The sequence below is a fragment of the Carlito syrichta genome, unplaced genomic scaffold, assembly GCF_000164805.1.
Source record: "Carlito syrichta isolate Samal-C Ts95f unplaced genomic scaffold, Tarsius_syrichta-2.0.1 Scaffold287805, whole genome shotgun sequence".
NCBI lineage: Eukaryota > Metazoa > Chordata > Mammalia > Primates > Tarsiidae > Carlito > Carlito syrichta.
The window spans coordinates 65,100-92,838 of record NW_007231901.1 but is presented as its reverse complement, the minus strand read 5'-3'; the positions used below and the strand labels follow the sequence as shown (position 1 = coordinate 92,838).

The following is a 27,739-nucleotide window of genomic DNA, read 5'->3' as shown; positions in this document are numbered from 1 at the left end:
CCTATGACGGGTACTGTGTTGAGCATTACAGACACTATAATATTTACATTAGAAAGAGCCCCTGTGAATTAATTATGGTGGTATTACCTACATTTATGCTCAATTGCAGGTCTTACCTGCAATTATGCTTAAGTTGAACAGTGTCGAACAAAAAGTAATTATTACTGCTGAAATTTGAACCCAGATCAGTCACACGGAATTCGTGTTCACACGGTGAGATACTAAACCTCTGACTTCAAGGAGGCATGGTCCCCCGAGGCAGATTTCCCTCTACTGTTAGCTTTCATGCAAACAGAAAGAACTGTTTCCTCATGAACTCACTGAACACAGAACTGGGAAATCTATTCTGAGTCTCTCCCTCTGACTTCTGTATGGAGTGGTTTAAAGATCGTCATTTTGCAGGTTTCTTTTTGTGCGATTTTCTCACTTGTAAAGGGGCAGATCACATTCTGTGTTCAAATGTTTTGAGCAGGCATACTGCTAGTGCCTCTGGCTCTTCCACCAACCATGCCAAGGCGAGGGAGTCGTTTTGTTGAGGTCGTTTGAGGCTCTTTGCTCTGCATAGGTCCCGTCACTCCTTCCACAGACAGAACAAAGAGCCAACTCCTCAACCAGCCTTCAGGGTGCTCAGGGTCCTAGCCCATTCTTCCTGCTCAGCTGCCCCTACCGTTTCTCAAGGCCAAGCTAGCCTTAGGACCATCTGGAACGCCAGCTGGGCCGTCTTGGTCATTGCCAGTGATTCAATATGATTTAATCCGATATTGGTTGAACACCCACCTGTAGGCAGCTAATCAAGACAGGCTAGTCATGGTCACTGTGTGTAGACAGGTAGTCTAGAAAATGAGACGGGAACCCTCTATGAGTAAGTGAAGCACCAGGGAGGATGTGACACGTACTCTGCTGGCAGCAACTTGAAGAGGCAGATTTATTTTCACAGTGAGGATCAAGAAGGAAAAGAAGTGTCAAAAAGGCAAACTGCAACTTGAGCTTTGAAAGACGAGAATTTCCAAAGGGAGCGGTGGGTGGAGAGTTTCAAAAGGTGGCCTGGGGCTGCCTGCAGGGGAGTGTCTGGGGGCATGTGGATACCTGCGTGCTCCCAGGAAAGGCTGAGAGCAGGGGCGTCCCCGCTGGAGGGTGCAGAGCGGGGGGTGAGGACAGGGAGACCACAGAGCGCAGCCAACCACCCACATGCTCTCTGCGGTCTGCGGTGTCTCAAAAAATTAAAACCCACCACATTAAACCAAATGACTTTGGTTTCATGCAGATCTCTAACCCCTCGGAAAAAACTGGAAAATCCTGTTGCCCCAGTCAGCATGAAATAGAGTAACAATAGATAGCAGCAGCCCTCTAGATAGGATAAATGCCTTCCGATTTGCCACCACTCCTACCTGTCATTCCATGGGGGCTGCTGCACCTATTTACACTGCCGGCCTGGGTGCCAGGAACCCTGAGGTCCTGACCCTGCTTGTGAGGGAGGGGAACAGGGAGGGAGATTTACATGTCCACTGGCCACTTCCGAGCCACCTGAGGTTGAGCGAATTTCATAACCAGTCTTAGTTTCCTTATCTGGAAAAAGGAGTCATATCACCAACTCCAGTTTTGTTGTGCAGATGAAATTAGGTAACTCAGCAGTTAGCACAGCACTTAGTGTTCAACCAATGGTAGCTGCTACTACCAGAATTACTCCAGCCAAGTGCCTCTTTCAGGGCTACAAACTGCTATAATGTTACACATGGGAACACAGCTGTAAGGTGTAAGGTGTAAGGTGTAAGGTATGAGTGACTTGGCCCCTGCATGTGGCAAAATCTTGACTGGATGGAGTTGCACTGGCTCTGTTCTGACCTCTTTCTTTACCTCTAGCATGAGAGACAGAGGTACAGCAATGACACCCCACCATGCACACACGCACACAAACACACACCTGTCTGTCAACGCAAGGATTTACATATCTACACTGAACTGGATTGTCTATTTATATTCTGTTTTCTGTCAACTTTTCTTTCATGCAATCACTCCAAAGATTCTCAGATTACCATTACATCACAGGGTTCCAACAAACACCAAAGCTTATCACAAATCCAAAAAAAATTAGCTTCCCATGAGTGGGTGGTACGGTGCTGGGAGTCTGGGGAGGAGTTTGAGGCGACTGGAATATCCACCGTAAGCTTGCCAGACAGCAGTTCAAATCCAAAAGATCATCTGCCTAACAAAGGAGTGAGCCGTTTTACCTGAGCATGAATCAAACAGGTGGTAGCACCTTAAATGCTTTCCCAGGACCACCTCGGGAACAACTTCGATGCTGACTTTGCAAAGTGAAGTGACTAGATTTCTGTGCTTGTCATACAGCAGGAAGCACTGCCTACAGTAACAGGAGGTGCCAAAGGAGCTGCCACAGCACCCTGATAACAAAGTCCCCTCTATTGTCAGTCTTAAAGACTAACTTACTTTAAAGAGTAGACAGTAAAGAGAACATATGTATTCCCAATTAATACGCTATCACATCATAGCAAACACGTGTATTATTTTACATTACCTTTGAAGCACAAGAAAGAGAAGATACGCAGAGCCATGGGTCATTCTTTCCTTGAACTCTTTTTCTTTTTTTTTTGAGTTGGGGTCTCACTCCATCACCCAGGCTGAAGTGCAGTGGCATGCTCACAGTCACCCCAGCCTCAACCTGCTGGGCTCCGGCAATCCTCCTGCCTCAGCCTTCCAAGGAGCTGGAACTACAGGTGCATGCTACCAGACCCGGTTAATTTTTTGATTTATTGTAGAGATGAAGTCTCGCCAAGTTGTCTGGGCTGTTCTCGAACCCCCCAGGCTCAGGCAATTCCCTCACCTCAGCCTCCCAAAGCGCTGGGATTACAGGCTTGAGTCACCGTGCCCCGCCTCCTAGATCTCTTAAGACCAGTACTCTCTCAGATAACAGGGGAGAAGGAGAAGGAGAAGGAGAAGGTGATCAGAGACCCAAATTTGGCCTGGGAGACTGGTGGGTCAAGACCCTGTCGAATGGAACATCCACACACAAGAAATGTTCGAGATGACCAGGGATATTACACAAAGATTTTCTTTAAGGAGCAAGCTGCTTTCACAAAACTTGAACAGTTTCCACAAAAGCTCAGTAATTAATTCCACTGCCATTTACGCAAAAACGGAGTCTTTAAGGGTCACCTGCTGATTTTTCCCGCCTGGGTTTCATCCATCCTGCTCCAAATTGTCCCCTGGAGAAGCTTTCCTATTCCTTCTCAGAGGGAACCTATAATCCACCTGTAGCTCTAAGTGAAGCAAAGCAAGTTCCTGCCTGATCTTACTGACTGGGCTCAATCATAACCGATCAGATTCAATAAGACTTTTACTGGGGCTTATGGAAAAGAAGTGTGTGGTACCTGTTGGACTTGAATGAGAGAAAACACAAGGTCTGGGCAATGACAGCCACGTTTTGTCCACCAGGAAGAGGTGTCTGAGAGTGATGTCAAAACAGAGGAACAACAGAGCAACAGATAGAGGAACCACACCCTGACAACCCCATCTGAACTTCTTTTATCTTTATCTGAACTTCCTTATGCTCCTGAAGACCGAGGAACGCAAGACTTCTCGGCTAGGTGACCCCCAAATTCTCACTCTGGTGACATCTGTTGGAACTGGGTTTCCCTCGTGTGTAACAGAAAGGGACCTGACTGTTCCAGGGACATAAGAAGGCACTAGGGAGAGGGCATGATCTTCTGAGACTCTCCGCTACACCACACACCTTGCAGGAAAGCTCAGCATAAACACATTTGGTCCTCTCACGCATCCCAACCCCGCCTTGCCAAAGCCATTTCATGAAGACTGAATGCACTGTGGCAAACCTAAGTCCGGGTAGCTCTGGACACAGAGGGCAGGCATAAAAGAGTTCTAATCTGGAAAGAAAATGAAAGGAAGCAGGAGTTGGAGAAAATTTAATAAAGGGAGATAAATTAAGAGGAGGATGCAAGTTAATGGTGGGCTCTCTGTGAGGCACAGTTTAAGGAACTGAGGCTTACTGAAAATCCCGTAGGCCCTCTCTCTGGGTCTCATTTGCACAGTGTGCATTTTTAGCTTTTTAAGGCTGTGGCTATATAGCCTTATTCTAACTGGTATTAATGGAAAATATAGTGTTTTACCTTGGGAAAGAGTAAAGAACATTTATCTTGGAAAAAGAAAAACCCACAAAAAAACCCAAAAGTTTTAACTTTACTTTGGAAGAAAATAAGAAGCTTCTATCTGTTCTAAACTTAGCTTAAAAACATTTCAACTTTCAGCTGGGGATTGCAGAATAATATGACAGTCTTCAAAGCTGAGTTCTCTTGCAATTAAATATTCTGTCTGAGAAAGCTGCCGTCTTAGATGACTCAGCTCGCCAAACCATTGAAGCAGAATGTGCTGGAGGCTGGAGCTGTGGTGTGAATGGCAAACCTCACTCTCTTCCTGGGGTCCATTTGCGTGCCTTTTGGCTGGAGAAGGAGAAGTTCGCTTTGTGCCTGTTGGGATTGGTGCACGGGGACCTGAGGGAGAAGGAGGGGGAGAGAAGGCAAGCAGGGGAAAGAGATGGTGCCGGTTTCCCCACAGGAGGCGACTGGTCACCAGTTTCGGGGCAGAGCCCAGGAGGGATCATGTGACTGGGGAGAGTCATCCTCCGCGGTTCCCAGCAGACCTACCACAGTGGCAGATGTGGCATTTCTACACCGGGAAGAAGTAGTAGTGGCATTCATGAGAGAAAGTTCTAAGAGGCTAGCACACAACAGCATTCCACCCAGAGGCCAGACTTCAAAGACAGAGGCAGCCTTGATTCTAGGCACATGGGAGGTTCCCCCTGCAATTCCCAGACACTCCTGGGAAGAAGAACTTTGAACTTGAGAAGAAACATGGGGCCACAGGATATGGAATTAAGGTTCCTATGACTTCCTTCATACTCTTCATGTTTGAAGCCCAAGACACTCCAGTTATACCACAAAAGGCTCCCATAAGTTCTTGAGTATACATACAATTCTAAAGAAGCATACGAGAAAATTTTACTTGCACGCCTAGAGCAAGCGGCTGAGACACAGCTGCATGGACTGTCCACAAAGAATCCCGAAGCCCAGGATTAAGGAGGAATCCAGTCTGTGGCCCACTGCAAGACTTACAGCTCGCCCAATGCACCATTAATCGGTGTATGTTCAGGAGATGCAAGCTAACTTAATATCAACTTCATCCGCTAATTCAATATCAACATCATTAAGAAAGCTATTAAGAGACACAGAAGATGTTTAGATGATCTACAAAACAGTTTGTCTTCATGACTATGAATGAGAACTAACCACATTTCTTTCTCTTTTTTTACAGATGTATTTATTTATTTATTGTAGAGACGAGGTCTCGCCAAGTTGCCTGGGCTGGTCTCGAACCCACGGGCTCAGGCAATCCACACGCCTCGGCCTCCCAAAGTGCTGAGATGACAGGCTGAGCCACCGAGCCCAGCCAAGAACTAACCACATTTCTAATCTGCTCCCTGGGACAGACAGTAATGTATTTGGGAACTGTGTCATGATCTTTGTAGAAAAGAGCACTATCATGTTTACACAGGATACAGGGTTCCTCTCTATTTATACCTTCATCTTATATTCATTTTTGGAGGTGGCAAAAATGATTCCGTTTATTTTTTCATTATTCCACAATGTCAGATGTTCTGTTTCTTTCACATAAAACCACAGGTTTTGGCAGCTACAAAGGGACTAACACATTTCTTCTACACCAGGATCCTCGTTTCATTTTCAATCAGAGGAGACTATGTGTCGCCCAGCAGTGCAATGGCTCCCAAACCCGAAAACAAACCTCTACTCACCGAGCCTGAGAGAGACAGTCGCAGTGTGATGACGGATGCTCTAAAAGACCTTCTTTCTGATTTCCAGACTTCAAATAACAGGATCTAATTTCTCCTGTAAAAACACAAAACATCAGCAAAGAACAGTACACAATCATCTCGGTTTACACTATTTTCAAGTTAAAGGGAGCTTATTATGGGCCATTTCGATGACTGTTGTCAATGTAGGCCCATTCTTCATATTTCTCTGCAGAATATGCATGACGAGAAGACGAAAAGTTTCTAGAAGAAACTCTCTGATGAAAATTTCTGACACACCTCCCTGAAAATAACTTGGATAATTTTTGACTCGGTGACTTATTCCTTAATTGCTTCCAGTCAATTGATTTGATCATCTCTCCAATTTTTTTGATGTGTTCTCTTCACGGATCAGCATGATCTGTGCTGGGCTGTAACTGGGTGGTTTTGGGGACACTTGTACTTCAGTACTCGAGCGTGCAGTTTCGAATGCTGGACCACATAAGCCCATCTCTAACTCCAGGTATCTGGAGGAGCACATGCCACAGAACTGACTGATGTGTCAGCCTGCTAATGAGGAGAAACAAAGGGCGGAATTAATTTGCCCAGTTCAATTAGCTCCACTAATGGGAGTCAGGGAAGTGAAGTGTGGAAAACTAGCTCTCTTTCTGATGTAAATGGTCTCTGCCCAGAGGAGTTCCTAGAGTCCCTTCCTTGGGTGACACAGGAAGCCTAACGAACCTTGTCTGCTGTGAGCCCTCAACTCAAAGGTGTGTTCCACGAAGAGCACTGACCCTCTGGAGACTTTGATAGAAGGGATAATTCTGTTCTTTATAGCACAAAGGTCTCTTTTTATTTTTGTAGCTGCAAAGAACATGAAACTATAAACGACTGGACCCCAGATATGGCAATCATATAATTTATTATACAAAGAAGAATCCTTTGGAAAGTAACATAGTGAACATTACTTGACCTCTATGGTACTTAATCCAAGAAAAACTAGGACCTATATCCCTTATCCTTGAAACTTTGAACCTGCCATTTACTATTTCTCTATGCACACTATTTTAAATCCTTTTAATAACAAGGCACCGAGCAAAATATATCAAGGTCAGGTATGCAACATATAGCACCAACAAACATTTCCTGGGCAGTAGGCATTCTCCTCTTGAAGTTTACAGCTGTGAGGTGTGAGTGTCATTTATCAAATTATTGTGAGTAAACACATCATTTCAAGCTGCAATATTATAAAAGAAGCAAAAGGACTGGGTGTTCACAGAGCAAAAGTGCAGGTAAACGTCACGAGGCCTGGGACGTCCAGGAAAAATTTTCCTAGAAAATTTACTTTAGAACTAAAGTCTGAAGGATTAATAACAATACTGCAGGCATTGAGATGGAGCACGAACAAGGGCCCTGAGGCAGGAGGGATCACGCTCTATCCTAAGAACATTATGTGGGCCGACCCAGGGCCAAGTCTTCCTGTTTCAAAGTCTAGTGCTCAGGCCAAAAGATCAAATCCTGAGAAAGTTGCCAGTTTCTTCCTTCTTGCTCACTAGTAAACTAATCTAGACTCACCGTGTTCGTCGATGAAGACATGCATAGCATCCACAGATATCTCCTCCTGCACAGACGTTTCCGGCCCACTGATGACTTGTAAGACAGAACTATCTTGTTGGGAAGTTACCCTGTAGATTATCTGTCTTTGTCTATTGCCCTGGAAACTGAACGTACATAAAAGTGTCAAAATGACTGACTAGGCGTTCCTTCTTTATTTTTAACAAAGCATTTTTAAAAAGCAGTCAGGGAGTGAGGCTATCTCACACTTTATACCCACATGAAACAAAGTAAGTTTTCCTTACAAGGCCGGGGTCTTGGCGGGTTGAGCGCACACAGGGCTGGCACTAGTATGGTCTTGACTTTGCAAGCCTGGCTTTCCTTGCTTGGAATCGTGTCCACTGGGCTTTTCCCTTTCCGGGATTTCCTCCTTTTTCTCCTGGGAACAATTATCTGAAAAACATTGCTTTATGTGTAAATATAATGTCAAATTAAAAAATAATGTGAAAGCTTTGGGAAATAAGTCACCAAAACCGAAACAGGAATAGAAAGAAAATCTGAATAGCTCCTCTGAATGAGAAATGCTTTCTTAAATAAATTTTCATTTTACTAATTACAAAAGTACCTAAATATATTTTAAAAACTGAAGCATTAGTATGTTTCAGACATGTTATTTAAGCATCTACAAACAGCAACAGCACTATTTTTACACATGAGTTCAGGGGCTTCCTTAATATAACTCGGTGACCACACACAGATGTGCCTGATTAGAATTACATGGATTTTGGAGCAAGGTCCCCTTAGTCATTTTTAAATCATATCAGTCTTTCTTCTCATTCACTCTCTAAATCTCAATTTTCAAGCTAAAGGTAGAAATGGTCCCTTCGTAAAGTAGATACTTGTTAAGTATAGCTGATTTGAACAATATGCTTAGCAAACTGTGGAGGATACAGTATAATACAATCTATTCCTGGCTCTGAGAATATTTTAATGTTAATGAGAATTCCAAGATCAATAGGTACAGATTGGGGGGGTGAACTGTTTTTTAAGAGTCCTCGGCCGGGCTCCGTGGCTCAGCCTGTAATCCCAGCTCTTTGGAAGGCTGAGGTGAATGGATTGCCTGAGCCCGCGGGTTCAAGATCCGCTTGAGCAACCTGGTGAGACTTCACCTCTATAAAAAAAATTAAAAAAAAAAAAAATTAGCCAGGTGTGGTAGGACGCACCTGTAGTTCCAGCTACTTGGAAGCCTGAGACGGAAGGATTACCGGACCCCAGCAGGTTGAGGTTGTGGTGGCAGGGAGCGGCCACTGCACTCCAGTCTGGGTGACAGAGTGAGAAATCAACTCAAAAAAAAAAAAAAAAAGAATCCTCTTTAAACGATGGACCAAAATAAGGGTCCTGGCTTACACCATTATGCAAAATGGAAAATGTCCCTGAGGGTCAGGTCTTCCTCTTCTGTGGACACACTCCAACAGCCATGTTTAAAGTCAACGTATCATTGTACCCCCATGACCTCTTCTGAGTAAATGGTTGGCTCTGAAGCTCAACAGCCTGTGCCTGAGAGAACAGGACTGACTGATTAGAACCCACAGGCCCTTTCAAGACACACCATTAGGAAAAGCCCATCAAGGGCTGTCTAAGCCCTCAGAAAGCAAAACTGTGCTAATGTCCGTGGGGTATAAATCACATCATTGCGTATATAACACAGCTATTCATTCTCAGACTTCAAGCAATTAGATGAACAGACTTCAAGCAATTAGATGCTGGCTTCTATGTGAATTCTGAAGATAAACATTTCCAGCACATCTGTGAAACTACCATAAGAATTTCTTTGGTACAGAAATGTTTGCATTTCGTTTGACAGCTTGTCAAGATAGAAGTTTTCACAGTTTTCAAGAAACACATTTATAAGAAAGTGCTATCATAACAAATAGCTTTAGCCAGTGATCATGCCTCATAAAAAAAAAAAAAATCCCAGAAAGGCACATTTAGACAGCTCTTGTCCTTCACAACACATGTATTTGAATTCATTTGTTCACATTTCTTTATTATATCTCACTCAGACCCCTCTCTTTAATGAGTACATTACATTAAGTCAACATATGGACTAATTTTTCCCCTTTTTTTCTCTTAAAAATACACTTATAGAAACTCTTCTGTTTATTAAAATAGTACACATTCGTGGTACATAATTTAAAACTAGAGAAAAGAAAAAATTTTAAATCATTCTTAATTCTGCCATCCCGATATTACCACTAGAGTAACTCTGATATATATCAGACCAGTCTTTTTTTCTAGAGACATACATTTTTTAAGAAACAATGAAGTTATAATTCATAATACAGGTGTTGTTTTGTCTATCATATTTCTTAAAATATTATATATATTTAATGTCATTAGATATCTTTCTACATTATCTAAAAGTTGTAGTTGTATAATACACATTGACACAGTGTGATTTATTTAAATAGACTTCTTTTGCAAATTTAGGTTGTTTCAATCTTCCATATTCTAGATAATTTTTCAATAAGCATTACTATATACATTCATGATTATTTTCTTAGACATTTCTATACGTTAAGAGACTGAATATGCAAATGAACAATGGCTACATAATATTCATAAACACAGAACTCTAACCAACACTCTGCAGTAAACAACTAAGGAAACCAACCCATTACCTATAGTAACCAGTCCAGGAAGTTAATATACTAAGTCAGACCATACTAAGTCAGCCTGGGCAACAGAGTTGGAGTCCAACTCTGTTGCCCAGGCTAGAGGGGTGCAGTGGCATAATCACAGTTCACTGTAGCCTTGACCTCCTCAGTCTCTCAAGTAGCTGGGACTACAGATACACACCACCATGCCAAGCAATTTTTTAAAACTTTTGTGAGACGAAGTCTTGTTATCTTGCCTCAGCTGGTCTCAAACTCCTAGGCTCAGGCAATCCTCCTGCCTTGGCCTCCCAAAGTGCTGGGATTCCAGGCATGAGCCACTGTGCCCAGCCTTCGTGATCCTGACTCTCAAGCCTATTCCTTCCTGTAGAATACCTCCTAGCACCCATATCTCCCTGCACATCCCTCTTAATTTCCAATCTAACACTGTTCTGATTGAACATGGCTGCTAAAAAATTCAAGAACTAAAACTGATAGACTATCAAAACTTTTCACATATTTTCCTAATTGAATCCTTCAATAAATCTGTAACATATTATTTTTTCCTGCTTCATAGGAAAAATTCTGACTCTGGCTTTGGTAAATTGTCCAAGCCCACCCAGCTGGCACTGCAAAACCAAAATTTGGTCCTGAGATATCTGGTTTCAAAGCCAGGGCTTTGTCCACTGGACACACTGCTTCTGTGAAGATTCTCTTGTCTTCTAGATTATTACTCTCCAATATGGTAGCTGGAGGTCATATATGGCTATTTAAGTGAATCGAAATTTACTAAAATTAAAAATGAAGTTTCTCAGCTGCACAATTTCTATTTCAAGTATTTGACAGCCATGGGCTGCAGACACAGAATATTTCCATCCCGGCAAAAAGTTCTAGCTAGTGCTGGTCAAGAGGTATGTATTCTTAAGGTGAACGGATGATGAACATCCAAATCATCAGAAAGAGTTTTTTCTCAAAATTGCTTTCATGTACCGCTCATGTCTGTTAAAAAGTTTAACTGAATCAGACCAAGTTGTCCAGAGCCACCGACATGGAGCCGGGGGAGCCTCTGGATGTCCCCAAGAGCAAAGGAACAATCCTAGTCCTCAGAAATGCCACCACTTGTACCACAGACAATGAGCTTTTATGTGCAACCACATCTCCCAGGCAGCATTCCTACCACACAGACACTGTCTCAACACAGATCTATGTAGAGATCATTACTCAAAGATCACAGAAACAAGGATATTCAAAGCTAAAAGACTTTACGAATGCTGTAGTTCATTTTGTCCATGAGGGAACTGAGTAACAGAGATATCAAGTAACCTTAAAATTAATGCATTTTATCTTCATATAGAAATTACAGTTTAATTTTAATGCAAGGACACTGGAACAAGACCACCTGGGATCAAATCTCAGTTCCGGCACCACTTGAGCTCTCTAGACTAAGTTGGGAGAGTTAGTGAAAATCTCTGCGCCTCTCTGGCAGAATAGGAATGGTAATAGTATCCATGACATAAACTTACATAAGAAACAATTTAATATGAGAGTGACTATATTATTTACCATTTAAACTGGTGACACTTTTAAGAAAGTCAGTGCTATTAATAATTACGTTGGCAAAACAGGTACAAATGTGGACTCTTCTAGGCATACCATGAGGTATAATCACCTTAGTTAATATATGTAAAGTACTTAGAACACTGCCTGATGTAAATTAAGAGTTGAAGAAGTATGTGCTATTATTATGTGTACAATATGGGATAATTAGAGAGCTCTATATTTATAATGGAGCTCAGCAGGAAAAGTAGATTCATTTAACAGAAAATTGCTTTACCAGATGCATCTAGTCTATAAAAGAAGAGACATCTATGGCAAGTACTTGTCACTGTAGTAACACAAAAATACTTATTTTCCTAGAAATAAATATTCTTGCTTTCTAGGGAAGCCAAAAATTTATTATAATGCCTTAAGTGTCCTGGTAAAGTAAGACGATACACGCACATATGCTCAAGATAGACCTTAGTATTGGCACATTCAGCAAACATCAATGGCAAAGCCAGGCAACCATCAGTTGCCCCATAGTTGTCCTACTATTTGCAAAATCAAATCACAGAAGGCAAATTACAAAGAGATGTACTGCCTTCTATGCCATCAGCAGAAGAGCTGATGTGGAATCGCACCTTGGAGAAGCCCACTTTCTTCATTCTGCTCTGCTGAGCCATTTGATTGATCGGACGCCACCACCTTGGACGTATTAATTGATTCTAACAGGGAGACAAACTCCAGGAAGCTAGACTCATTTGGGATTTGCCCTTCCTTAGCCTCTAGGTCAGATTTGGAAGTTGGCATTGTTTTCTCTTTGTTTTCGTTAATAATTTCTGCAGAACTTTTACTCAAGAAGACATCTGTCCCACTATCCACACTGAGCACCCGGGCATGTCTCTTTTCGTGGCTGGTCTTGCAAGATGCTGGGTCAAGGCTAGCCTGGCTTTCCTTCCCCCTGGCAGACTCGGAGGCCAAGTCAGGGGTGAGTGGGGGTGCTGTTTCCCCAGGGTCCCGTGAGGAAGAACTACAGTCCTTGGTGGTACCTGTACCCTCCCCAGACGCGTGGCCTGAACACTGACTGGCAGATGCCTCCACCCTCGGTCTCTCTGGAGTCCTTTCGTTTCCATTGCCTTCAGGACGAGAAACGCTTCCTCCCCGATCCTCAGACGGTTCAAGGGTGATCATGGGAATTCTGATCTGCTCAGCGTGTGGAGGACTGGCCACTCCTGGGGTAGCTAGCTCAGTGTCAGACTTTAAAGCCGTCCCCTCTGTACCAACCACCTCCAGGTGGAGGGAGCTTTCCAAGTCTGTCATGGAGTTCGGGGTGCTACTCATCGTGATAACAATTTTGATGGGTTCGTGCAGACTCAGAGGGTTTCCGGGTTGAGAAGTATCGATCAGAGTAACGGCTACCTCACTCTCCAAGGAGTCCACTTCCTGGTTCAAGGGCAGGTCCACCTGACAGGAAGTGTCCGCCTGCCCCTCTGCAGGCTTGGCCACGACGGTGTTACACTGAGGGCAGCTGCTGCTCAGGCTGTCCTGAGGTGACTTGCTTTGTACCTGTCCCCTTATGGAGCCCTGGGGACAACTGACAGGTTCTGGAATCAGGACTGAATGCTCACTCCCCCACAGCTGGAAAGACACGTCTGTTTCTAGTAAGTCATACTGAGACAGAGACAAGTGGGGTGACTTCTTCAAGGGTCCCTTGTCCTCCAAGCCGCCCTCGGATCTATGGCGCAAAGGAGGCTGCATCTTCCCTCCTCTATCCTTGGCTTTACCATGGATGAATGTTTCCGCAGCCACTGGTTTCGCTGGCATTACTGACTCGGGCGTGGCTTCCAGCATCCGTGCCTGAGAAGCAGCTAAGCTTGCCGTTTTGATACCAGGTGAGGTAGATGACACTGGTGCCGCAGGTTGGTCTTCTGACAGGATGACACCTGAAATAAATGACAAATGGCAACTCCATTAGCACCTGGAATTGATGAGTCATGTCCCAGAGCACGGTCTAATACTCACAAAACTAAAAATAGCACCAGCAACGAATGAGATCGGATGCTTATTTTTAACAATGTCACTTCCACTGTAAAATTGTTCTTGAAGTGTTTACATTTAAAATAATAACTCAGACTTTTATGTTTCACTATGTTGTGGCCTAAGGAGGCAGAGCAGTATGGTTTAAGCAAGATATTTGAGCACTGCAGAAAAACCCAGGCTCTGCTATTTACAAATGCATTACCTTAAGCAAGTTGCTTCATCCTTCTAACCAGGGTTTCTCCATATGGCACTACTGACAATTTGAATCAGATCATTATTTGCTGTAAGGGACTGTCCTATGCATTGTAGGTTATTTTGTAGCATCCCCAGCCTCCACCCATTTGAGCAACTCTACCTCCAGTCGTGACAATCAAAAATGCCTCCAGATATTGCCAAATGTCCCTTGAAGAGCAAAACCCCTAGGTGAGAACAACTGCTCTAATTCTCAACCTCCTCGACTATAAAAACATACATTTTACTCTACTAAGAATAACACTATCAAGAAAGACTATAACAATTGCATGATCATGTCAATAAATTCAGAAAAAGCATTTGACAAAATCTAACATCTTTTCATGAGAAAAATACTGAACAAACTGGGATTAGATGAGAACTTCCTCAACCTGATAAAGGCATCTATAAAACACCCAAAGCTAACATCATACTTAATGGTAACAGGCAAAGCTTTCTCCTTGAGACCAAAAATTAGGCGATGATATCTACTCTCACTAGTTCTAATTTTTAAAGAAACTAGTTCTCTAAAGAAACCACAAAACACAAATTTATTTTAAAACATACTTCTGATATTAGACTTACATATGCAAACTTTAAAAATACATATGAAAATTTTAAAGAAGGAAAATAAGGATTTATAAATGATAGCAAGCAACAGAAGACTATAACAATGATCAATATGTTTTAACAATAATTACTATAACGAAAAATACAAATTGTATTTTTTAAAGCCCATTGGATGAATTAAATAACATTATACGGAGATGAAGAAGTGATTAGTAAATTTTATGCTAAGGCTGATCAAATTATAGTAAACAGAACACAGAAAAAAAAGATTAAAAATGTTAGAGAGACATTAAGAGAGCATGCCTAATATGTTCCTAATCAATTGAAAGAAAGACTCAGCAGGAAGAAAAATGGAGAAGAGAAAATATTTTGAAGAAACAATGGCTATGAATCCCTCAAATAGGTAAAAGATAAAGGTAAATTATTGTACTCTCATTCGCTCTAATCAAGATTGTACTAGAAATTCTACCCACAGAAATTAGTCAAGAAAAAAATAAAAAGCAACCAGACTGGAAAGGGAAAAGAAAAACTATCTTTATGCATAGATGACATCATCTGATATATAGAAAATCCTAAGGAATTTATTTAAAAACCATTAGAACTAATAAACAAGTTCAGTGACTTTGTGGGATATAAAATCAATGTGAAAAAATTAACCAAAATATTATTTTAAAAGAAATATAAAGTTAGAGAACCCACAGTTCCAATTTCATAGCTCATTACACAGCTATAGTAATCAAGACAGTGTGGTAGTGGCATAAGAATAGACAAACAGATTAAAAATACAGAATTAAAAATCCAATACTAAATCCTTACATGTGTGACCAATTGATTTTCAATGAGGGTACCAGGACAAGTTAATGGGGGAAAGAAATAGTCTTTTTAACAAATAGCACTGATTCAGTCGATAAACACATACAGAAGAATAAAGTTGGACCCTCTACATTACACCAGTCACAATAATTATCTCAAAATGAATCACAGGCCTAAATGTAAGAGGTAAAACTATAAAACTCTTAGAAGAAATCACAGGATTAAATCTTTAAGACCCTGGAATTGGCAATGTATGACACCAAAAGCCCAAGCAATAAAAGAAACAATGGATAAACTGAATTTCATGAAAATGAAAAACTTTTGTGCCTCAAGGGGATTTATTAAGAAAGTGATCAGACAACTCACAGAACGGAAGAAAGCATTTGCAAATCATATATCTGAGAAGAGACCTGTACCCAAAAGGTATATAAAACACTTACGACTCAAAAACAAAAAGACAATCCAATAAAAACTGGATAAAGCACCTAAATAGACATTTCTCTAAAGATAACTGTGATAAGGAAAATATTATCATTAGTTATTAGAGAAATGCAAATCAAAACCATAATGAGATATTATTTTATAACCACTGGGATTTAAATTATCAAAAACATGGACAATAATAAGTGTTGTCAAGAACAAGAAAAAACATAGCCTTCATATATGGATGGTGGGAATTTTAAATGATGCGCTCGCTTTCTAAAAGTCTGGCGGTCTCTACACTGATTAAACACAGATTTAATAAATTACCCAGCAATTCCACTCCTATGAACATACTCAAGAGAAATGAAAACACATGTCCACTCAAAAACTTGTACATGAATGTTCATAGCAGCATTATTCAGATAGCCAAAAAGCACCCTCAAAAATCAAATATTCATCAACTAACAGAGACAAACACAATGAGGTATATAAATTCAATGGAATATCAGTCGGCAATAAAAATGAATGAAGTACTGATACACACTACAACATGGATAAACCTTAAAAACATTAGGCTAATTGAAAGATGCCAATCACAAAAGACCACATATAATATGATTCCATTTATATAAGATGTTCGGAATATGTAAATTCATACAGGCAGAAAGTAGATTTGTGCTAAAGAAGATGAGGAGACTGAAGGGTGATGGCTAAGTGGTGTGAGGTTTCTTTTAATGAAAATATTCTAAAATTGATTGTGGTGATACATATACAACTCCGTGAATATACTAAAAACATCAGAATGGACATGCTAATGGGTAAATTGTATGGCATCTGAATTATATCTCAATAAAGCTGTTAAAGAAAACTATTATGCCTTTTAACAACAGAAAGAATTGTGCACAGTTAGCCTTCAATATCATAATGTTCTGCATCCACAGATTCAACCAGCTGTGGATAAAAAAATATTTTTAAAAAACAAAAAATAACACACAATAAAAAATAACAATACAATAAAATACAAATTAAAATGCAATACAGTATAACAACTTTTTAATATAGCATTTGCACTGTATCAGGTATTATAAGTAATCTAGAGATTATTTGAAGTTTATGGAAAGATGTGGGTAGGTTATATATAAATATTACAGCTTTTTATATAAGGGACTTGAGTATCTGCAGGTATCCATGGAGGGTCTTGAAGTCAATTCCCCTAGGATACTGAGAGACACGTATACTAGGATGGTATCTTATAAGACTGAACTATGAAAAAAAAATGTACTGCTTTAGTATAGTGTTGTTAAAAACAGTGGATTTAATAGTCAGGTATGGGTTTAAATGCTACCTGCACATTCCATTTACTATGGCTCATAATAAAATGATGTACACAAAAACTCTACTACAGCTTCTAGTACAATTAAAAACATAAGGAAATAATTGTTTCATTTGGAACGGTGTAGTGAAAAGGCCAAAATTGATATTCAGAGTATGTAATGTAATGGGTATTAATAGTTATAGTACATCCAATCTGGAATAATATGTTTAATATGAGGAGAAGGGTGTGTGCTTGTATTTGTAGAAGCAGATATAAAATAACATTGTTATAAAACTGTGCATATTACTAAAAGATTAGAAATCTAACAAATGTGAATTTTATACCAGTAGTATTAATACAGAAAAAAAGAATTTGGTGATGACTTAAAATAAACTGAATAATCTTGTGTATATTGTTATAATGTAAAGCAGCTGAATGATGAAAAAAGAAACTTCATTTTATAAGTTCAGGGCTATGGTGCTAATTTCGGCTGTTTCCAGAAAATAAAATTTTACACTAGTTTCAAAATTTAAATAGTGCATAAAGTTTGTCTTTCTGGTAACACTGGAAAAAAGTAGAATGCAGAGAAAGGGAGACATTAATTTAGGCCTCCAAAAGGTCTTTTTGAAGACTTCTGAAAGTAATCAAAAAACAATAAAATAAAATCTTAGTAAAAAGGTAAACCAAAAATGTTTTAGGTTGAAACAAATTTCTCCCAAATAAAATTTGTAACAGGAAAGAAATGCAGATATGCAGAATGTGATATAATTTCTCCTTTTGCTTTTCAGTGTAAGTACTGTAATAAAAAGTTTGTATGTAAGGGAATAAGATAAGATGGCAGCTAGAGGCAGCTAGTGTGTTTCTCCTATGGAGAAAACCAAGATAGAGTTTCCTAGGCACCCAGAAAGAATTGGCATCGGCAGCATGCCCTACAACTCATCAAAAAAGTGATAATAGCCACATAGGTCAAAAAAGAAAAAAATCAGTCAGCCTAGGTTGGAACTGGTTAGACCCTCAGCTGGACACAGCACTGACCACCAGCAGTCTTCAGACAAAGTGAGGAAGGTAAGTGAGGGGAATTCAGGAATTCTATGCTTCTGCCATGGACTTGGAGGGGCTCCAGAGCGTGTGGGACTCCAGTCCCTCACAGAAAACTGCCTTACCCACAGCCATGCTTTGCCAAAACCCACACAGAGTGGTGCGGGGCGGGGGGCAGTCCTGAAAGCTCCAGCCACCATATCCCAGGAACTTAACCCTTGCCGACAGCTTTCTAGGGGCCTGGGAGGGGATGGGCCCCAAGGGTAAACTTCACAAAGGAAGACAGTCCCTGGCTGGGGTAAGATGCTATGAGAATACCTGAGGCCCTGAGGCTAGCTGTACTTTGACATTCAGAACACAAACTGCCTGAGGCCTGGGTTGGGGAGGGTGCTGGGTGGGACTTGGTGCCACAGCAACCTCACACTCCCAAGGTAAACTCTTTTGTGCAGCCTTGGTACAACACCATGACCGCAGTGGCTGGGGACTCCCCCCTCCAGTTGTGCCACTGGGGTATCCTAGAATGCATGAAGGCAAGGAGCTTGAGCTCTTTTCCTTCTGTATCCCTCCCAAAGGCTCAAAACTGACAAAGCGCTTGGGCACTCACCACAGCCCAGCCCACTACCTAGGTCGGCTGGGCACTTTCTAGGAGCAACACAGGCTAAGCAGAAAGCCCACAGCAACCATCACAGCTTGCTCTCTCCCATAAGGGCCACTTTCTAGCTAGAGGTCAACAGCACAGCCCATCACATCTGCTATAATACCTCAGTCTGGGGAAAGGTCTGATCTCAGACCACAGCGAACACCATTATCCAAGGTGCCCCAGTCACTCAAGACACCTTGACCTGTGCAAGTACCCAACACAGGAACACCATAGCAGGCAATTGAGAAATTCACCACACCAAGGCTATATATAACCAAAGGAACCCTATAGTGCCTATGCCAGCCCCCTGTCAACTTCAAATAAGAAAAAATAGCCTCCAGATGAGAAGGAACCAGAAAAATAATTCTGACAACGTGAAAAAACAGAGTTCTTCAACAACCCCCAAAGACCACACTAGCTCTTTAGCAATGGACAGAAACCAAAATGAAATCTTTGAAATTCCAGTGATAGAGTTCAAAAAGTTGTTTATAAAACTGCTCAGTGAGGTTGTGGGGAAAGTTGAAAACAAACATAAAGAAATTTTAAAAATTATTCAGGATATGAATGAAAAATTATCCAAAGAGATAGACTCCCTCTCCCCCCCCCAAAAAAAAATCACAAAGCTGAAGTGCTGGAAATGAAAAAATCATTGAGGGAAGTACAAAACGTAATGGAAAGTTTTAACAGTAGATTAGAACAAGAGGAAGAAGGGCTCTCAGAACATGATGACAAGGCTTTCAAATTAACCCAATCAGACAACAATAAAGAAAAAGGAATCAAGAAAACAGAACAAAGCCTCCAAGAAATGTGGGATTATGTCAAACATTCCAATTTAAGAATCATAGATGTTCCTAAAGAAGAAGAGAAAGCAACAGATTTGGAAAACCTATTTGAAGGAAAACTTCCCTGGCCTTACCAAATATTTAAACATCCCAATACAAGAAGCACAAAGAACCCCTAAAAAGTTGTTACAAAAAAGGTACTCCCCAAGGCATATAATCAACTGGCTATGCAAAGTTAATGTGAAGGAAAGAATTTTAAGAGTAGTGAGGCAAAAGCGTCAGATAATTTACAAAGAAAAACCTATCAGACTAACAGTAGACTTCTTGGAAGAAATCCTACAAGTCCAAAGGAATTGGGGCCCCATCTTCAATTTTCTCAAACAGAATAACCGTCAGCCAAGGATTTTGTACCCTGCAAAACTACATTTCACAAATGAAGGAGAAATGAAATATTTCTCAGACAAGCAAACCCTGAGGGAATTTGTTACCACTAGATTGGCTATACAAGAAATACTCAAAGGAGTTCTAAATATTGAAACACACAGTTGAAATGCACTAGTAGAAAGACTTTGAACATCACAAAGTTCACAGGGCTTACAGAATACCAACACAATAGAAATAAATAAGTAAATAAATAAATAAAGCAACCAGATAACAACCAGCATGCTGAGTGGAACAGTACCTTACACATCATTATTAACCCTAAACATAAATGGTCTCAACACCCCACTAAAAATATACAGACTGGCAGAACGGATTCAAATAAACAAATAAAAACACAATCCAAATATCTGCTGCCTTCAAGTGACCCACTTCACACACAAAGACATCTCTAGACCAAAGACAGGGGGATGGAGAAAAATATTCCAAGCAAATGAAAACTAAAAATGAACAGGAGTAGTATTCTCACATCAGATAAAACAAATTTTAAATGAACAACAGTAAAAAAGACCCAATATGACAATTACGTAATGATAAAGAGATCAATCCAAAGGAAGACATAAGAATTTTAAATATATATGTACCATACACCAGATTCCCCAGCTTTATAAAACAAATTCTACTAGACTTTTACTGTAATAGTGGGAGACTTCAACTCTCTGCTGACAGCAACAGACATATCATCAACAAAGAAACGCTGGAATTGTACTAGACCCTAGAGTAAATGGAACTAACAGACATCTGCAGAACATGTCACTTCAAAACTACAGAATATGCATTTTTCTCATCAGCAAATAGAACATTCTTTGAGATAGACCATATGATAGGTCACAAATCAATACTCAATAAATTCAAAACAATCAAAATCAAATCAAGCAACTTCTCAGACCACAGTGGAATAAAAATAGAAATCAACCCCAAGAAGTACTTGTGAAACCAAATAAAAACATGGAAGCTAAACAATGTGCTTCTGAATGATCCTTGAGTCAACAATAAAATCAAGATGGAAATTTAAAAATTCCTTAAAATGAATGACAACAATGAAACAAATTCTCAAAACCTATGGGACACACCCAAAGCTGGGCTCAGAGGAAAATTTATAGGCTTACATTAATAAGACTAAAAGATCACGTATGGACAACCTAATGTCACACTTTAAGGAAACTGAAAAACATGAACAAACCAAACCCAAACCTAGCAGAAGAAAAGAAGTACCAAATATCAGAGCATAACTAAATAAAATTAGAACAAAAAAATACAAAGCATCAATGAAACAAAAGTTGGTTCTTTGAAAAGATAAACAAAATTGATAGACCACTACCTAGAAATAAGAAAGAAGAAAGAAGATTCAAATGAGTTCAATAAAAAATGAAAACAGAGACATCACAACTGATACACATGAAATACAAAAGATCATCCAAGTGTATTACAAACAGCTCTATGCAAACAGACTAGACAATCTAGAGGAAATGGATACATTCTTGGAAACATACAAGCCTCCAACCTTGAATCAGGAAGAAATAGACAAATAACAAGTAGCAAGACTGAAATAATTAAGTCTTTCAACAGAAAATGTCCAGGACTTGACAGACTCAAAGTCAAATTCTACCAGACTTTCAAATAAGAACTGGTTTCAAGGCTAGGCACGGAGGCTCAAGTCTGTAATCCCAGCACTTTTGGAGGTCGAGGCGAGAGAATAGCCTGAGCCTGCGGGTCCTAGACCAATCTGGGCAACACGGTGAGACCTCGTCTCTATAATAAACCAACAAATTAGCTGGGCCTGGTAGCACGTGCCTGTAGTACTGGCTACTTGGAAGGTTGAGGCGGAAAGATCACCTGAGCCCAGCAGGTTGACACTGGGGTGAGTGTACCACGGCACTCCAGCCTGGGCAGTGGAGTGAGACTCCAACTCAAAAAAAATAAATAAAAAACTGGTTTCCAGATCCAATTTTACTGAAGCTATTCCATAAGATTAAAGGGAAGGGAATTCTTCCTAATTCATTTTATTAAGCCACTATCATCCCGATACCAAAGCCAGGAAAAGACACAGCAAGAAAATAAAACTACAGACTAATATCTCTGATGAACATACACACAAAAATCCTCGACAAAATATTAGCAAACTAAATTCAACGGCACATTAAAAAAATAATAATAACAATCTACCACAATTAAGTGGATTTTATCCCAGGGATACAGGGTGGCTCAACACATGCAAGTCAACAGATGTGATCCATCCCTTTAACAGTCCTAACGATGTAAATCATATGATCATTTCAACAGATGTAGAAGAGGCATTTGCTAAAATCCAGCATTCCTTCATCATAAAAACTGGCATAGAGAAAACAAGTCTCAAAAGAATAAAGGCCATATTTGACAAACCCACAGCCAGTGTCATTCTGAATGGAGAAAAGTTAAAAGCATTTTGTCTCAGAACTGGCACAATGCAAAGACGCCCACTTTCACCACTTGTAATTAACATAGTACTGGAAATACTAGCCAGAGCAGGCAAGAGAAAGAAATAAAACATATCCCAATAGAAAAAGAAGCCAAACGATCTTAATATGACTGTGATATAATCTTATACCTAGAGAATCCTAAAGATTCCGCTAAAACATTTCTGGACTTGATAAAAGAATTTGGTACAGTTTCAGTATAAAAAAATCAACACACACAAATCAATAGTACTGGTAAATACCAATAGCGACCAAACTGAGAACCAAATCAATTCGATTTCATATACAACAGCAGCCAAAAAGCTAAAACACCTAGGATAATATTTAACCAAGGAGGTGAAAGATCTCTACAAGGAAAACTGTAAAACACCGATGAAAGAAGCTATAGAGGTGCAAATAGAGAAACATCCCGTGATCGTGGATTAGAAGAATCAATATTGTTAAAATGATGATATTACTTCAGGTAATCAACAGATTCAACACAATCCTTAACAAACCATTGTCATTTTCATAGAATTAGAAAAACAATCCTAAAATTCATATGGAACCAAAGACAGCCAAAATAGCCAAATTAATTCTAAGCAAAAAGAACAAAGCTAGAAGTATCAAATTAACTGACTTCAAACTATACTACAAGGCTGTAGTATACCAAACAGCATGGTGCTGGTACAAGAGCAGATATGTGGATCTATGGAACAGAATAGAGAATTCAAAAATAAATCCAAATACCTACAACCAACTGATCTTTGATGAAACAGACAAAAACATACAATGGAGAAAGGAAATCCTATTCAACAAATGAAAATAGGAAAATTGAATAGCTACATGCAGAAAAATAAAACTTGATCCCTATATAAAAATTAACTCCTGTCATACAAAAATTAACTCAAGATGGATTAAAGACTTAAACATCAGATATGAAACCATAAAAATCCTAGAAGAAAGCCTAGGAAAAAACCTGTGAGGATTTGGCAAAGAATTTATGGCTAAATCCCCAAAAATAAATGTATCAAAAACAAAAATAAATAAGTGAGACTTAATTAAACTAAAAAGTTTCTGCACAACAAAATAAATAATCAACAGAGCAAATAAAACCTACAGAATGGGAGAAGATACTTGCAAACTATGTATATCTGACAAAGGACTGATATCCAGGATCTACAAAGAACTCAAACAAATAAGCAAGAAAAAAACAAATGATCCCATTAAAAAGCGGACAAATGACATGAACAGACATCTCTCAAAAGAAGTTATACAAATGAGGGAGTGCCGGCAGGGTACTGAAGAAAAAAAAAAAAGATGTACAAATGGCCAATATACACATGAAAAAATGTGCAACATCACTAAAACTGTCAGAGAAATGCAAATTAAAGCCACAATGAGATACCACTTTACACCAGTCAGAATGGCCTTTATTTGAAAATTTTTAAAAAATAGATGCTGGCATGGATGTGGTGAAAAGGGAAAGCTTACACACCTGGTGGGAGTGTGCATTAGTACAACCTCTATGGAAATCAGTATGGAGATTTCTCAAAGGGCGAAAAGCAGATTTACCATTTGATCCAGCAATCCCACTACTAGGCATCTACCCAGAGGAACAGAGGTTGTTATATGAAAAAGACACTTGCACTCATAAGTTCATCACAACACAATTCACAATTGCAAAGACGTGGAAGCAATCTAGATGGCCATCGACTGATCAGTGGATAATGAAACTGTGGTATATATACACCGTGGAATACTATTCAGCTATCAGAAAGAATGAAATAGCGTCTTTTGTAGCAACTTGGAAGGAAATGGAGAACACCATCCCTAGGGAACTAACACAGGAACAGAAGACCAAACACCGCATTTTCTCACTAATAAGTGGAAGTTAAACTTGAGATCTGCAAAGACATAGAGAATGGTATAATGGACACTGGAAACCCAGAAGAGTAGGGGAAGGGGTAGAGAGAAAAAAATCACCTATCAGGTACAATTTGCACAGGTGGGAATGGTGGGTACACTTAAAGCCCCAACTTCTTGATTACTATACAATGCAATCATGGAACCAAAAATTATTCGTACCCTCCAAAGCAACTGAAATTTATTAAAAAGTTTGTATGTCAATGATAAATGTATCCTATTACATATCTTCTCTTATGAGCCTTATGAAAATGAAACAGACAGGAAAAATTACAATGAAATATCAATAAAATATCACAAATTGAATGGAGATTTGTTATATAAATTCTGATTAGGAAAAAATTAAAATTATGTGTTAAAGCAATGCAGCTAAAATAATGGCTAAGCACCCTAGAGTGCTGGAAAATGCTAAGGTCAATGGAATAATTTTAAAAGTTAAGAAATTTATAAAAGTAGTATATATACTATAAAAGTAGTATATATAAACTGGAACGCAGTAAACAAATGTTAACAAAAATTTACATTTCAGCAACCGTCACCATTAACGTTTTGAAGAATTTTCTTCTAGTTTCTTCAGCATATTTTGATATCATAATAGAAATTTTACTGTAAGCATAGTTTTGCATCCTGATTTTTCCCACTATTCTAACACTAATGTTCTACCATGTTATTGTAAATTTTTTTTTTTTTGAATTGGAGTCTCAATCCGTCACCGAGGCTGGAATGCAGTGGCACACTCACGGTCACCCCAGCATCAACCTGCTGCTTTCTTATTTTGCTCATTTATATGTATTTTAATAATTCTCCAATAATGTGTTACTGAGATTGTAAGTTTTGCATAACTAAAATAAAGGGGAAAATAGTAATGGCAAAAAAATATGACTAAGCAATGTTAGATTTAGTTCTTATTCTCAACTAATTCACTGGCATTCTGTTTTATAAAAATATTTTAATTTCATTAAGGATAATGCCATGATAAAATATTAAATGATGATACACTTTACCTTTGAGATCTTCCACTGTTTCCTGCGCTGGCAACTCCTAAACACATGAGAAAACAAAAACAATATATGATTCCACTTACAGCACATTTCCAGGAAGTCAGCCGTCACTGATCTGCAGTCACTGTTTTTCTAAACGACATGCTGGGAAGATACAATACAGAGTCTAGTCTCCTTAAGCTTGTATAAAAGAGGGATCAGAAATGGGTACAAATGTGTGTGTGCGCGCGCGCACGCGCGCAGACATTCAACGAAGACAACTGTACTGCGATAACGGTAGGGATTGCTAATTAAGAAAGTAAAAGGAGAAGGAATAAGGCAGTACTTACACTACAGCGAATAGAGCCTAATAAAATTAATCCAGAGAAAAGGAACTTTGTTGACTTTCCAAAAGACGAGTGTCATTTAATGTGAAAATTAGTGAACAGGTGACAATGATTCCAGGTGAAAGGTGCTGCAGATATGATGACTTAAATGAATGACCAACAGGAGAAAGGAGAAGACTGCAAAGGTTGGCACTTGGGTTCTCTGACCAATGTGGCCGTCCCAGAAGGGGTGTGGACCGCAGAGAAGATCAACGAGTGTGCTTTGAACACACGACTGGTCATTTACCTTATGGTCCCAAGTGTGCCTCTCAGGCCATTTCTACACCCTGAGATGCGATGTTCCATGAGCACAAGGACCAATGATTACAGCATGCAAACTACAATCACTGCCACTGAACACGCCCATTACAGAGAGGATCTACACTACAACAAGAAGAGGGTGAAGCAGGAAAAAAGACCACCGACCGACAGCCCAGATGAGTGATGCGAGTTCATGCCCTGTCCCCCAGAGCTGCAGCGGAGGGGAGGTGTAGCGAGGTTCTGGCTGGCTTCTTCCTTTTTGCCACGGTGAATCCGCCTGTTATTGCTGACCCAACACGAGACACACAAGAACAGTGACATTGTCAGAGAGAACCATGACTCTTCTGGTATCAGTTCAAAACCTTTCATTTTCCTGGAGTCCATTTTGTCCCATTTCTTATAAATAAATCTTATTTTTAAGAGAGTAGTAAACACTATTTTAAAACTATAGGACCTGCTCTCTTCAGGAACTATGAGAAATCATACAAGAATTGTGATGAACATGCATCCTCAAGAATTTCTCTTAATATTTCAGTTCTATGCAATGTATGACTTTTATATCACAAACACAAATGCCATTCTTTAAAATACTCTGGCATGCTGTGAGCATTTAAGAAACAAGACTAAAATATCGAAGTGAAGTTTTTGGCAGTGCTAAGCCTAAGGCTAATGAATTGTATATAAAGTGATATAAAGTCATATCGATAGTCAGTTAAACCATCTTAGTTATGAATATCAATTTTATGCTTATGCATAAGCTTAACTATAAGAAAAGTATACATATTTGTGCCTGCCTATACTGGTATTTTCATAAACAATTAATAAGTGAGAAAATTATTTTCATCAAAATCAAAACAATTAAATTGTGAACTGACACATTAACTGGAAATGTTGTTACCTTGGATTTTTGTGACTCGTTATACGTTCACTGTTGGTCTCTTTGTCTTTATTTGGCTTTTCTTTCTTTTTGGAGGACTTTTGCTGAATTACTTCTCCTTTATCAAACATGAGGTGTAGGCGATAACTGACCAATTTGATTATTGTGAAGAATATAGTCACCGAACTACAGTAAAAAAATACGATGATCGCATTTGGAGGAAAAGCCTAAAGAAGAGAAAAGAAAGGAAAAAAGCATTTGCTTTTAAGATTTTCTTTTTGTTTTAAACCTGGAAGCATTTTTGGATTATATGCCGGACATAAATTGGGCAATTTTACTAGTTTTGTAACTTTTCCTGGTTAAAAATGCCTGAGAAGAAAGAGCTACTATCTTTCTATTCGATTTTTTTAAGTCTTGCTTGTTTCTCAGGTTTTGTAATAGTTGCTCTGATAACCAAGTTTATTTGCAGGCAGGAACTCCAAAGAACAAAAGATATATTAGAGGAAACGCCTCCATTTTCTTTCTTTTTTTTTTTTACTTTTAAAGATGTGGAGTAGATTCAGGGTTAGGTATACAGTTGTTGATGAGGTATACCCCTCTGCATCTGGTCTTAAAGGCCTGAGAAAGGTCTTTAGGGTGTTGGTTCCCATAACAAACCACAAAAAGCCTTGTGGAAGACAGAATGAAAAAGAAAGAAGAAAGGTTAGTGTAGCCTCCCACTCAGTTCCCTTCCTAACCTTCTGCTGAGTCAACATCAGCAGGCCATGGATTTCCCTAGGGTTGTGACATGCTCATGGGTACGAAAAGGGTGCTGGATACTGTTTCCAAAAGGAAAATGGAGATTTCCAGAAGTGAAAAAAAAAAAAAGATCTTCACTGGAGATTATGGTGAAGGTTAGTTTAATTCTGCACAATCCCCACAAGAAACAAAAAGAATCATTGGGATTTAACTGTGTAGAATCCCCCACATACCTTCCTAATTCTCTTTCAGAACGA

General features: G+C 39.5%; 1 protein-coding gene across 1 annotated transcript in view; it reads right to left on the bottom strand.

The window, feature by feature from the left end:
- The window catches only part of PCNX2 (pecanex homolog 2), a 284,046-nt gene extending 257,081 nt beyond the window's left edge, over positions 1–26,965 (bottom strand). Inside the window, exons 1-7 of the mRNA XM_021709971.1 lie at positions 26,766–26,965; positions 26,033–26,153; positions 25,245–25,281; positions 12,228–13,529; positions 7,699–7,846; positions 7,415–7,560; positions 5,843–5,936 (exon numbers count right to left, since the gene is read on the bottom strand). Coding sequence (XP_021565646.1) covers positions 5,843–5,936; positions 7,415–7,560; positions 7,699–7,846; positions 12,228–13,529; positions 25,245–25,281; positions 26,033–26,153; positions 26,766–26,875 — 1,958 coding nt within the window. The 5' untranslated portion in view covers positions 26,876–26,965. The remainder of the gene's footprint in view (positions 1–5,842; positions 5,937–7,414; positions 7,561–7,698; positions 7,847–12,227; positions 13,530–25,244; positions 25,282–26,032; positions 26,154–26,765) is intronic.
- Positions 26,966–27,739: the final 774 nt, after the last annotated feature.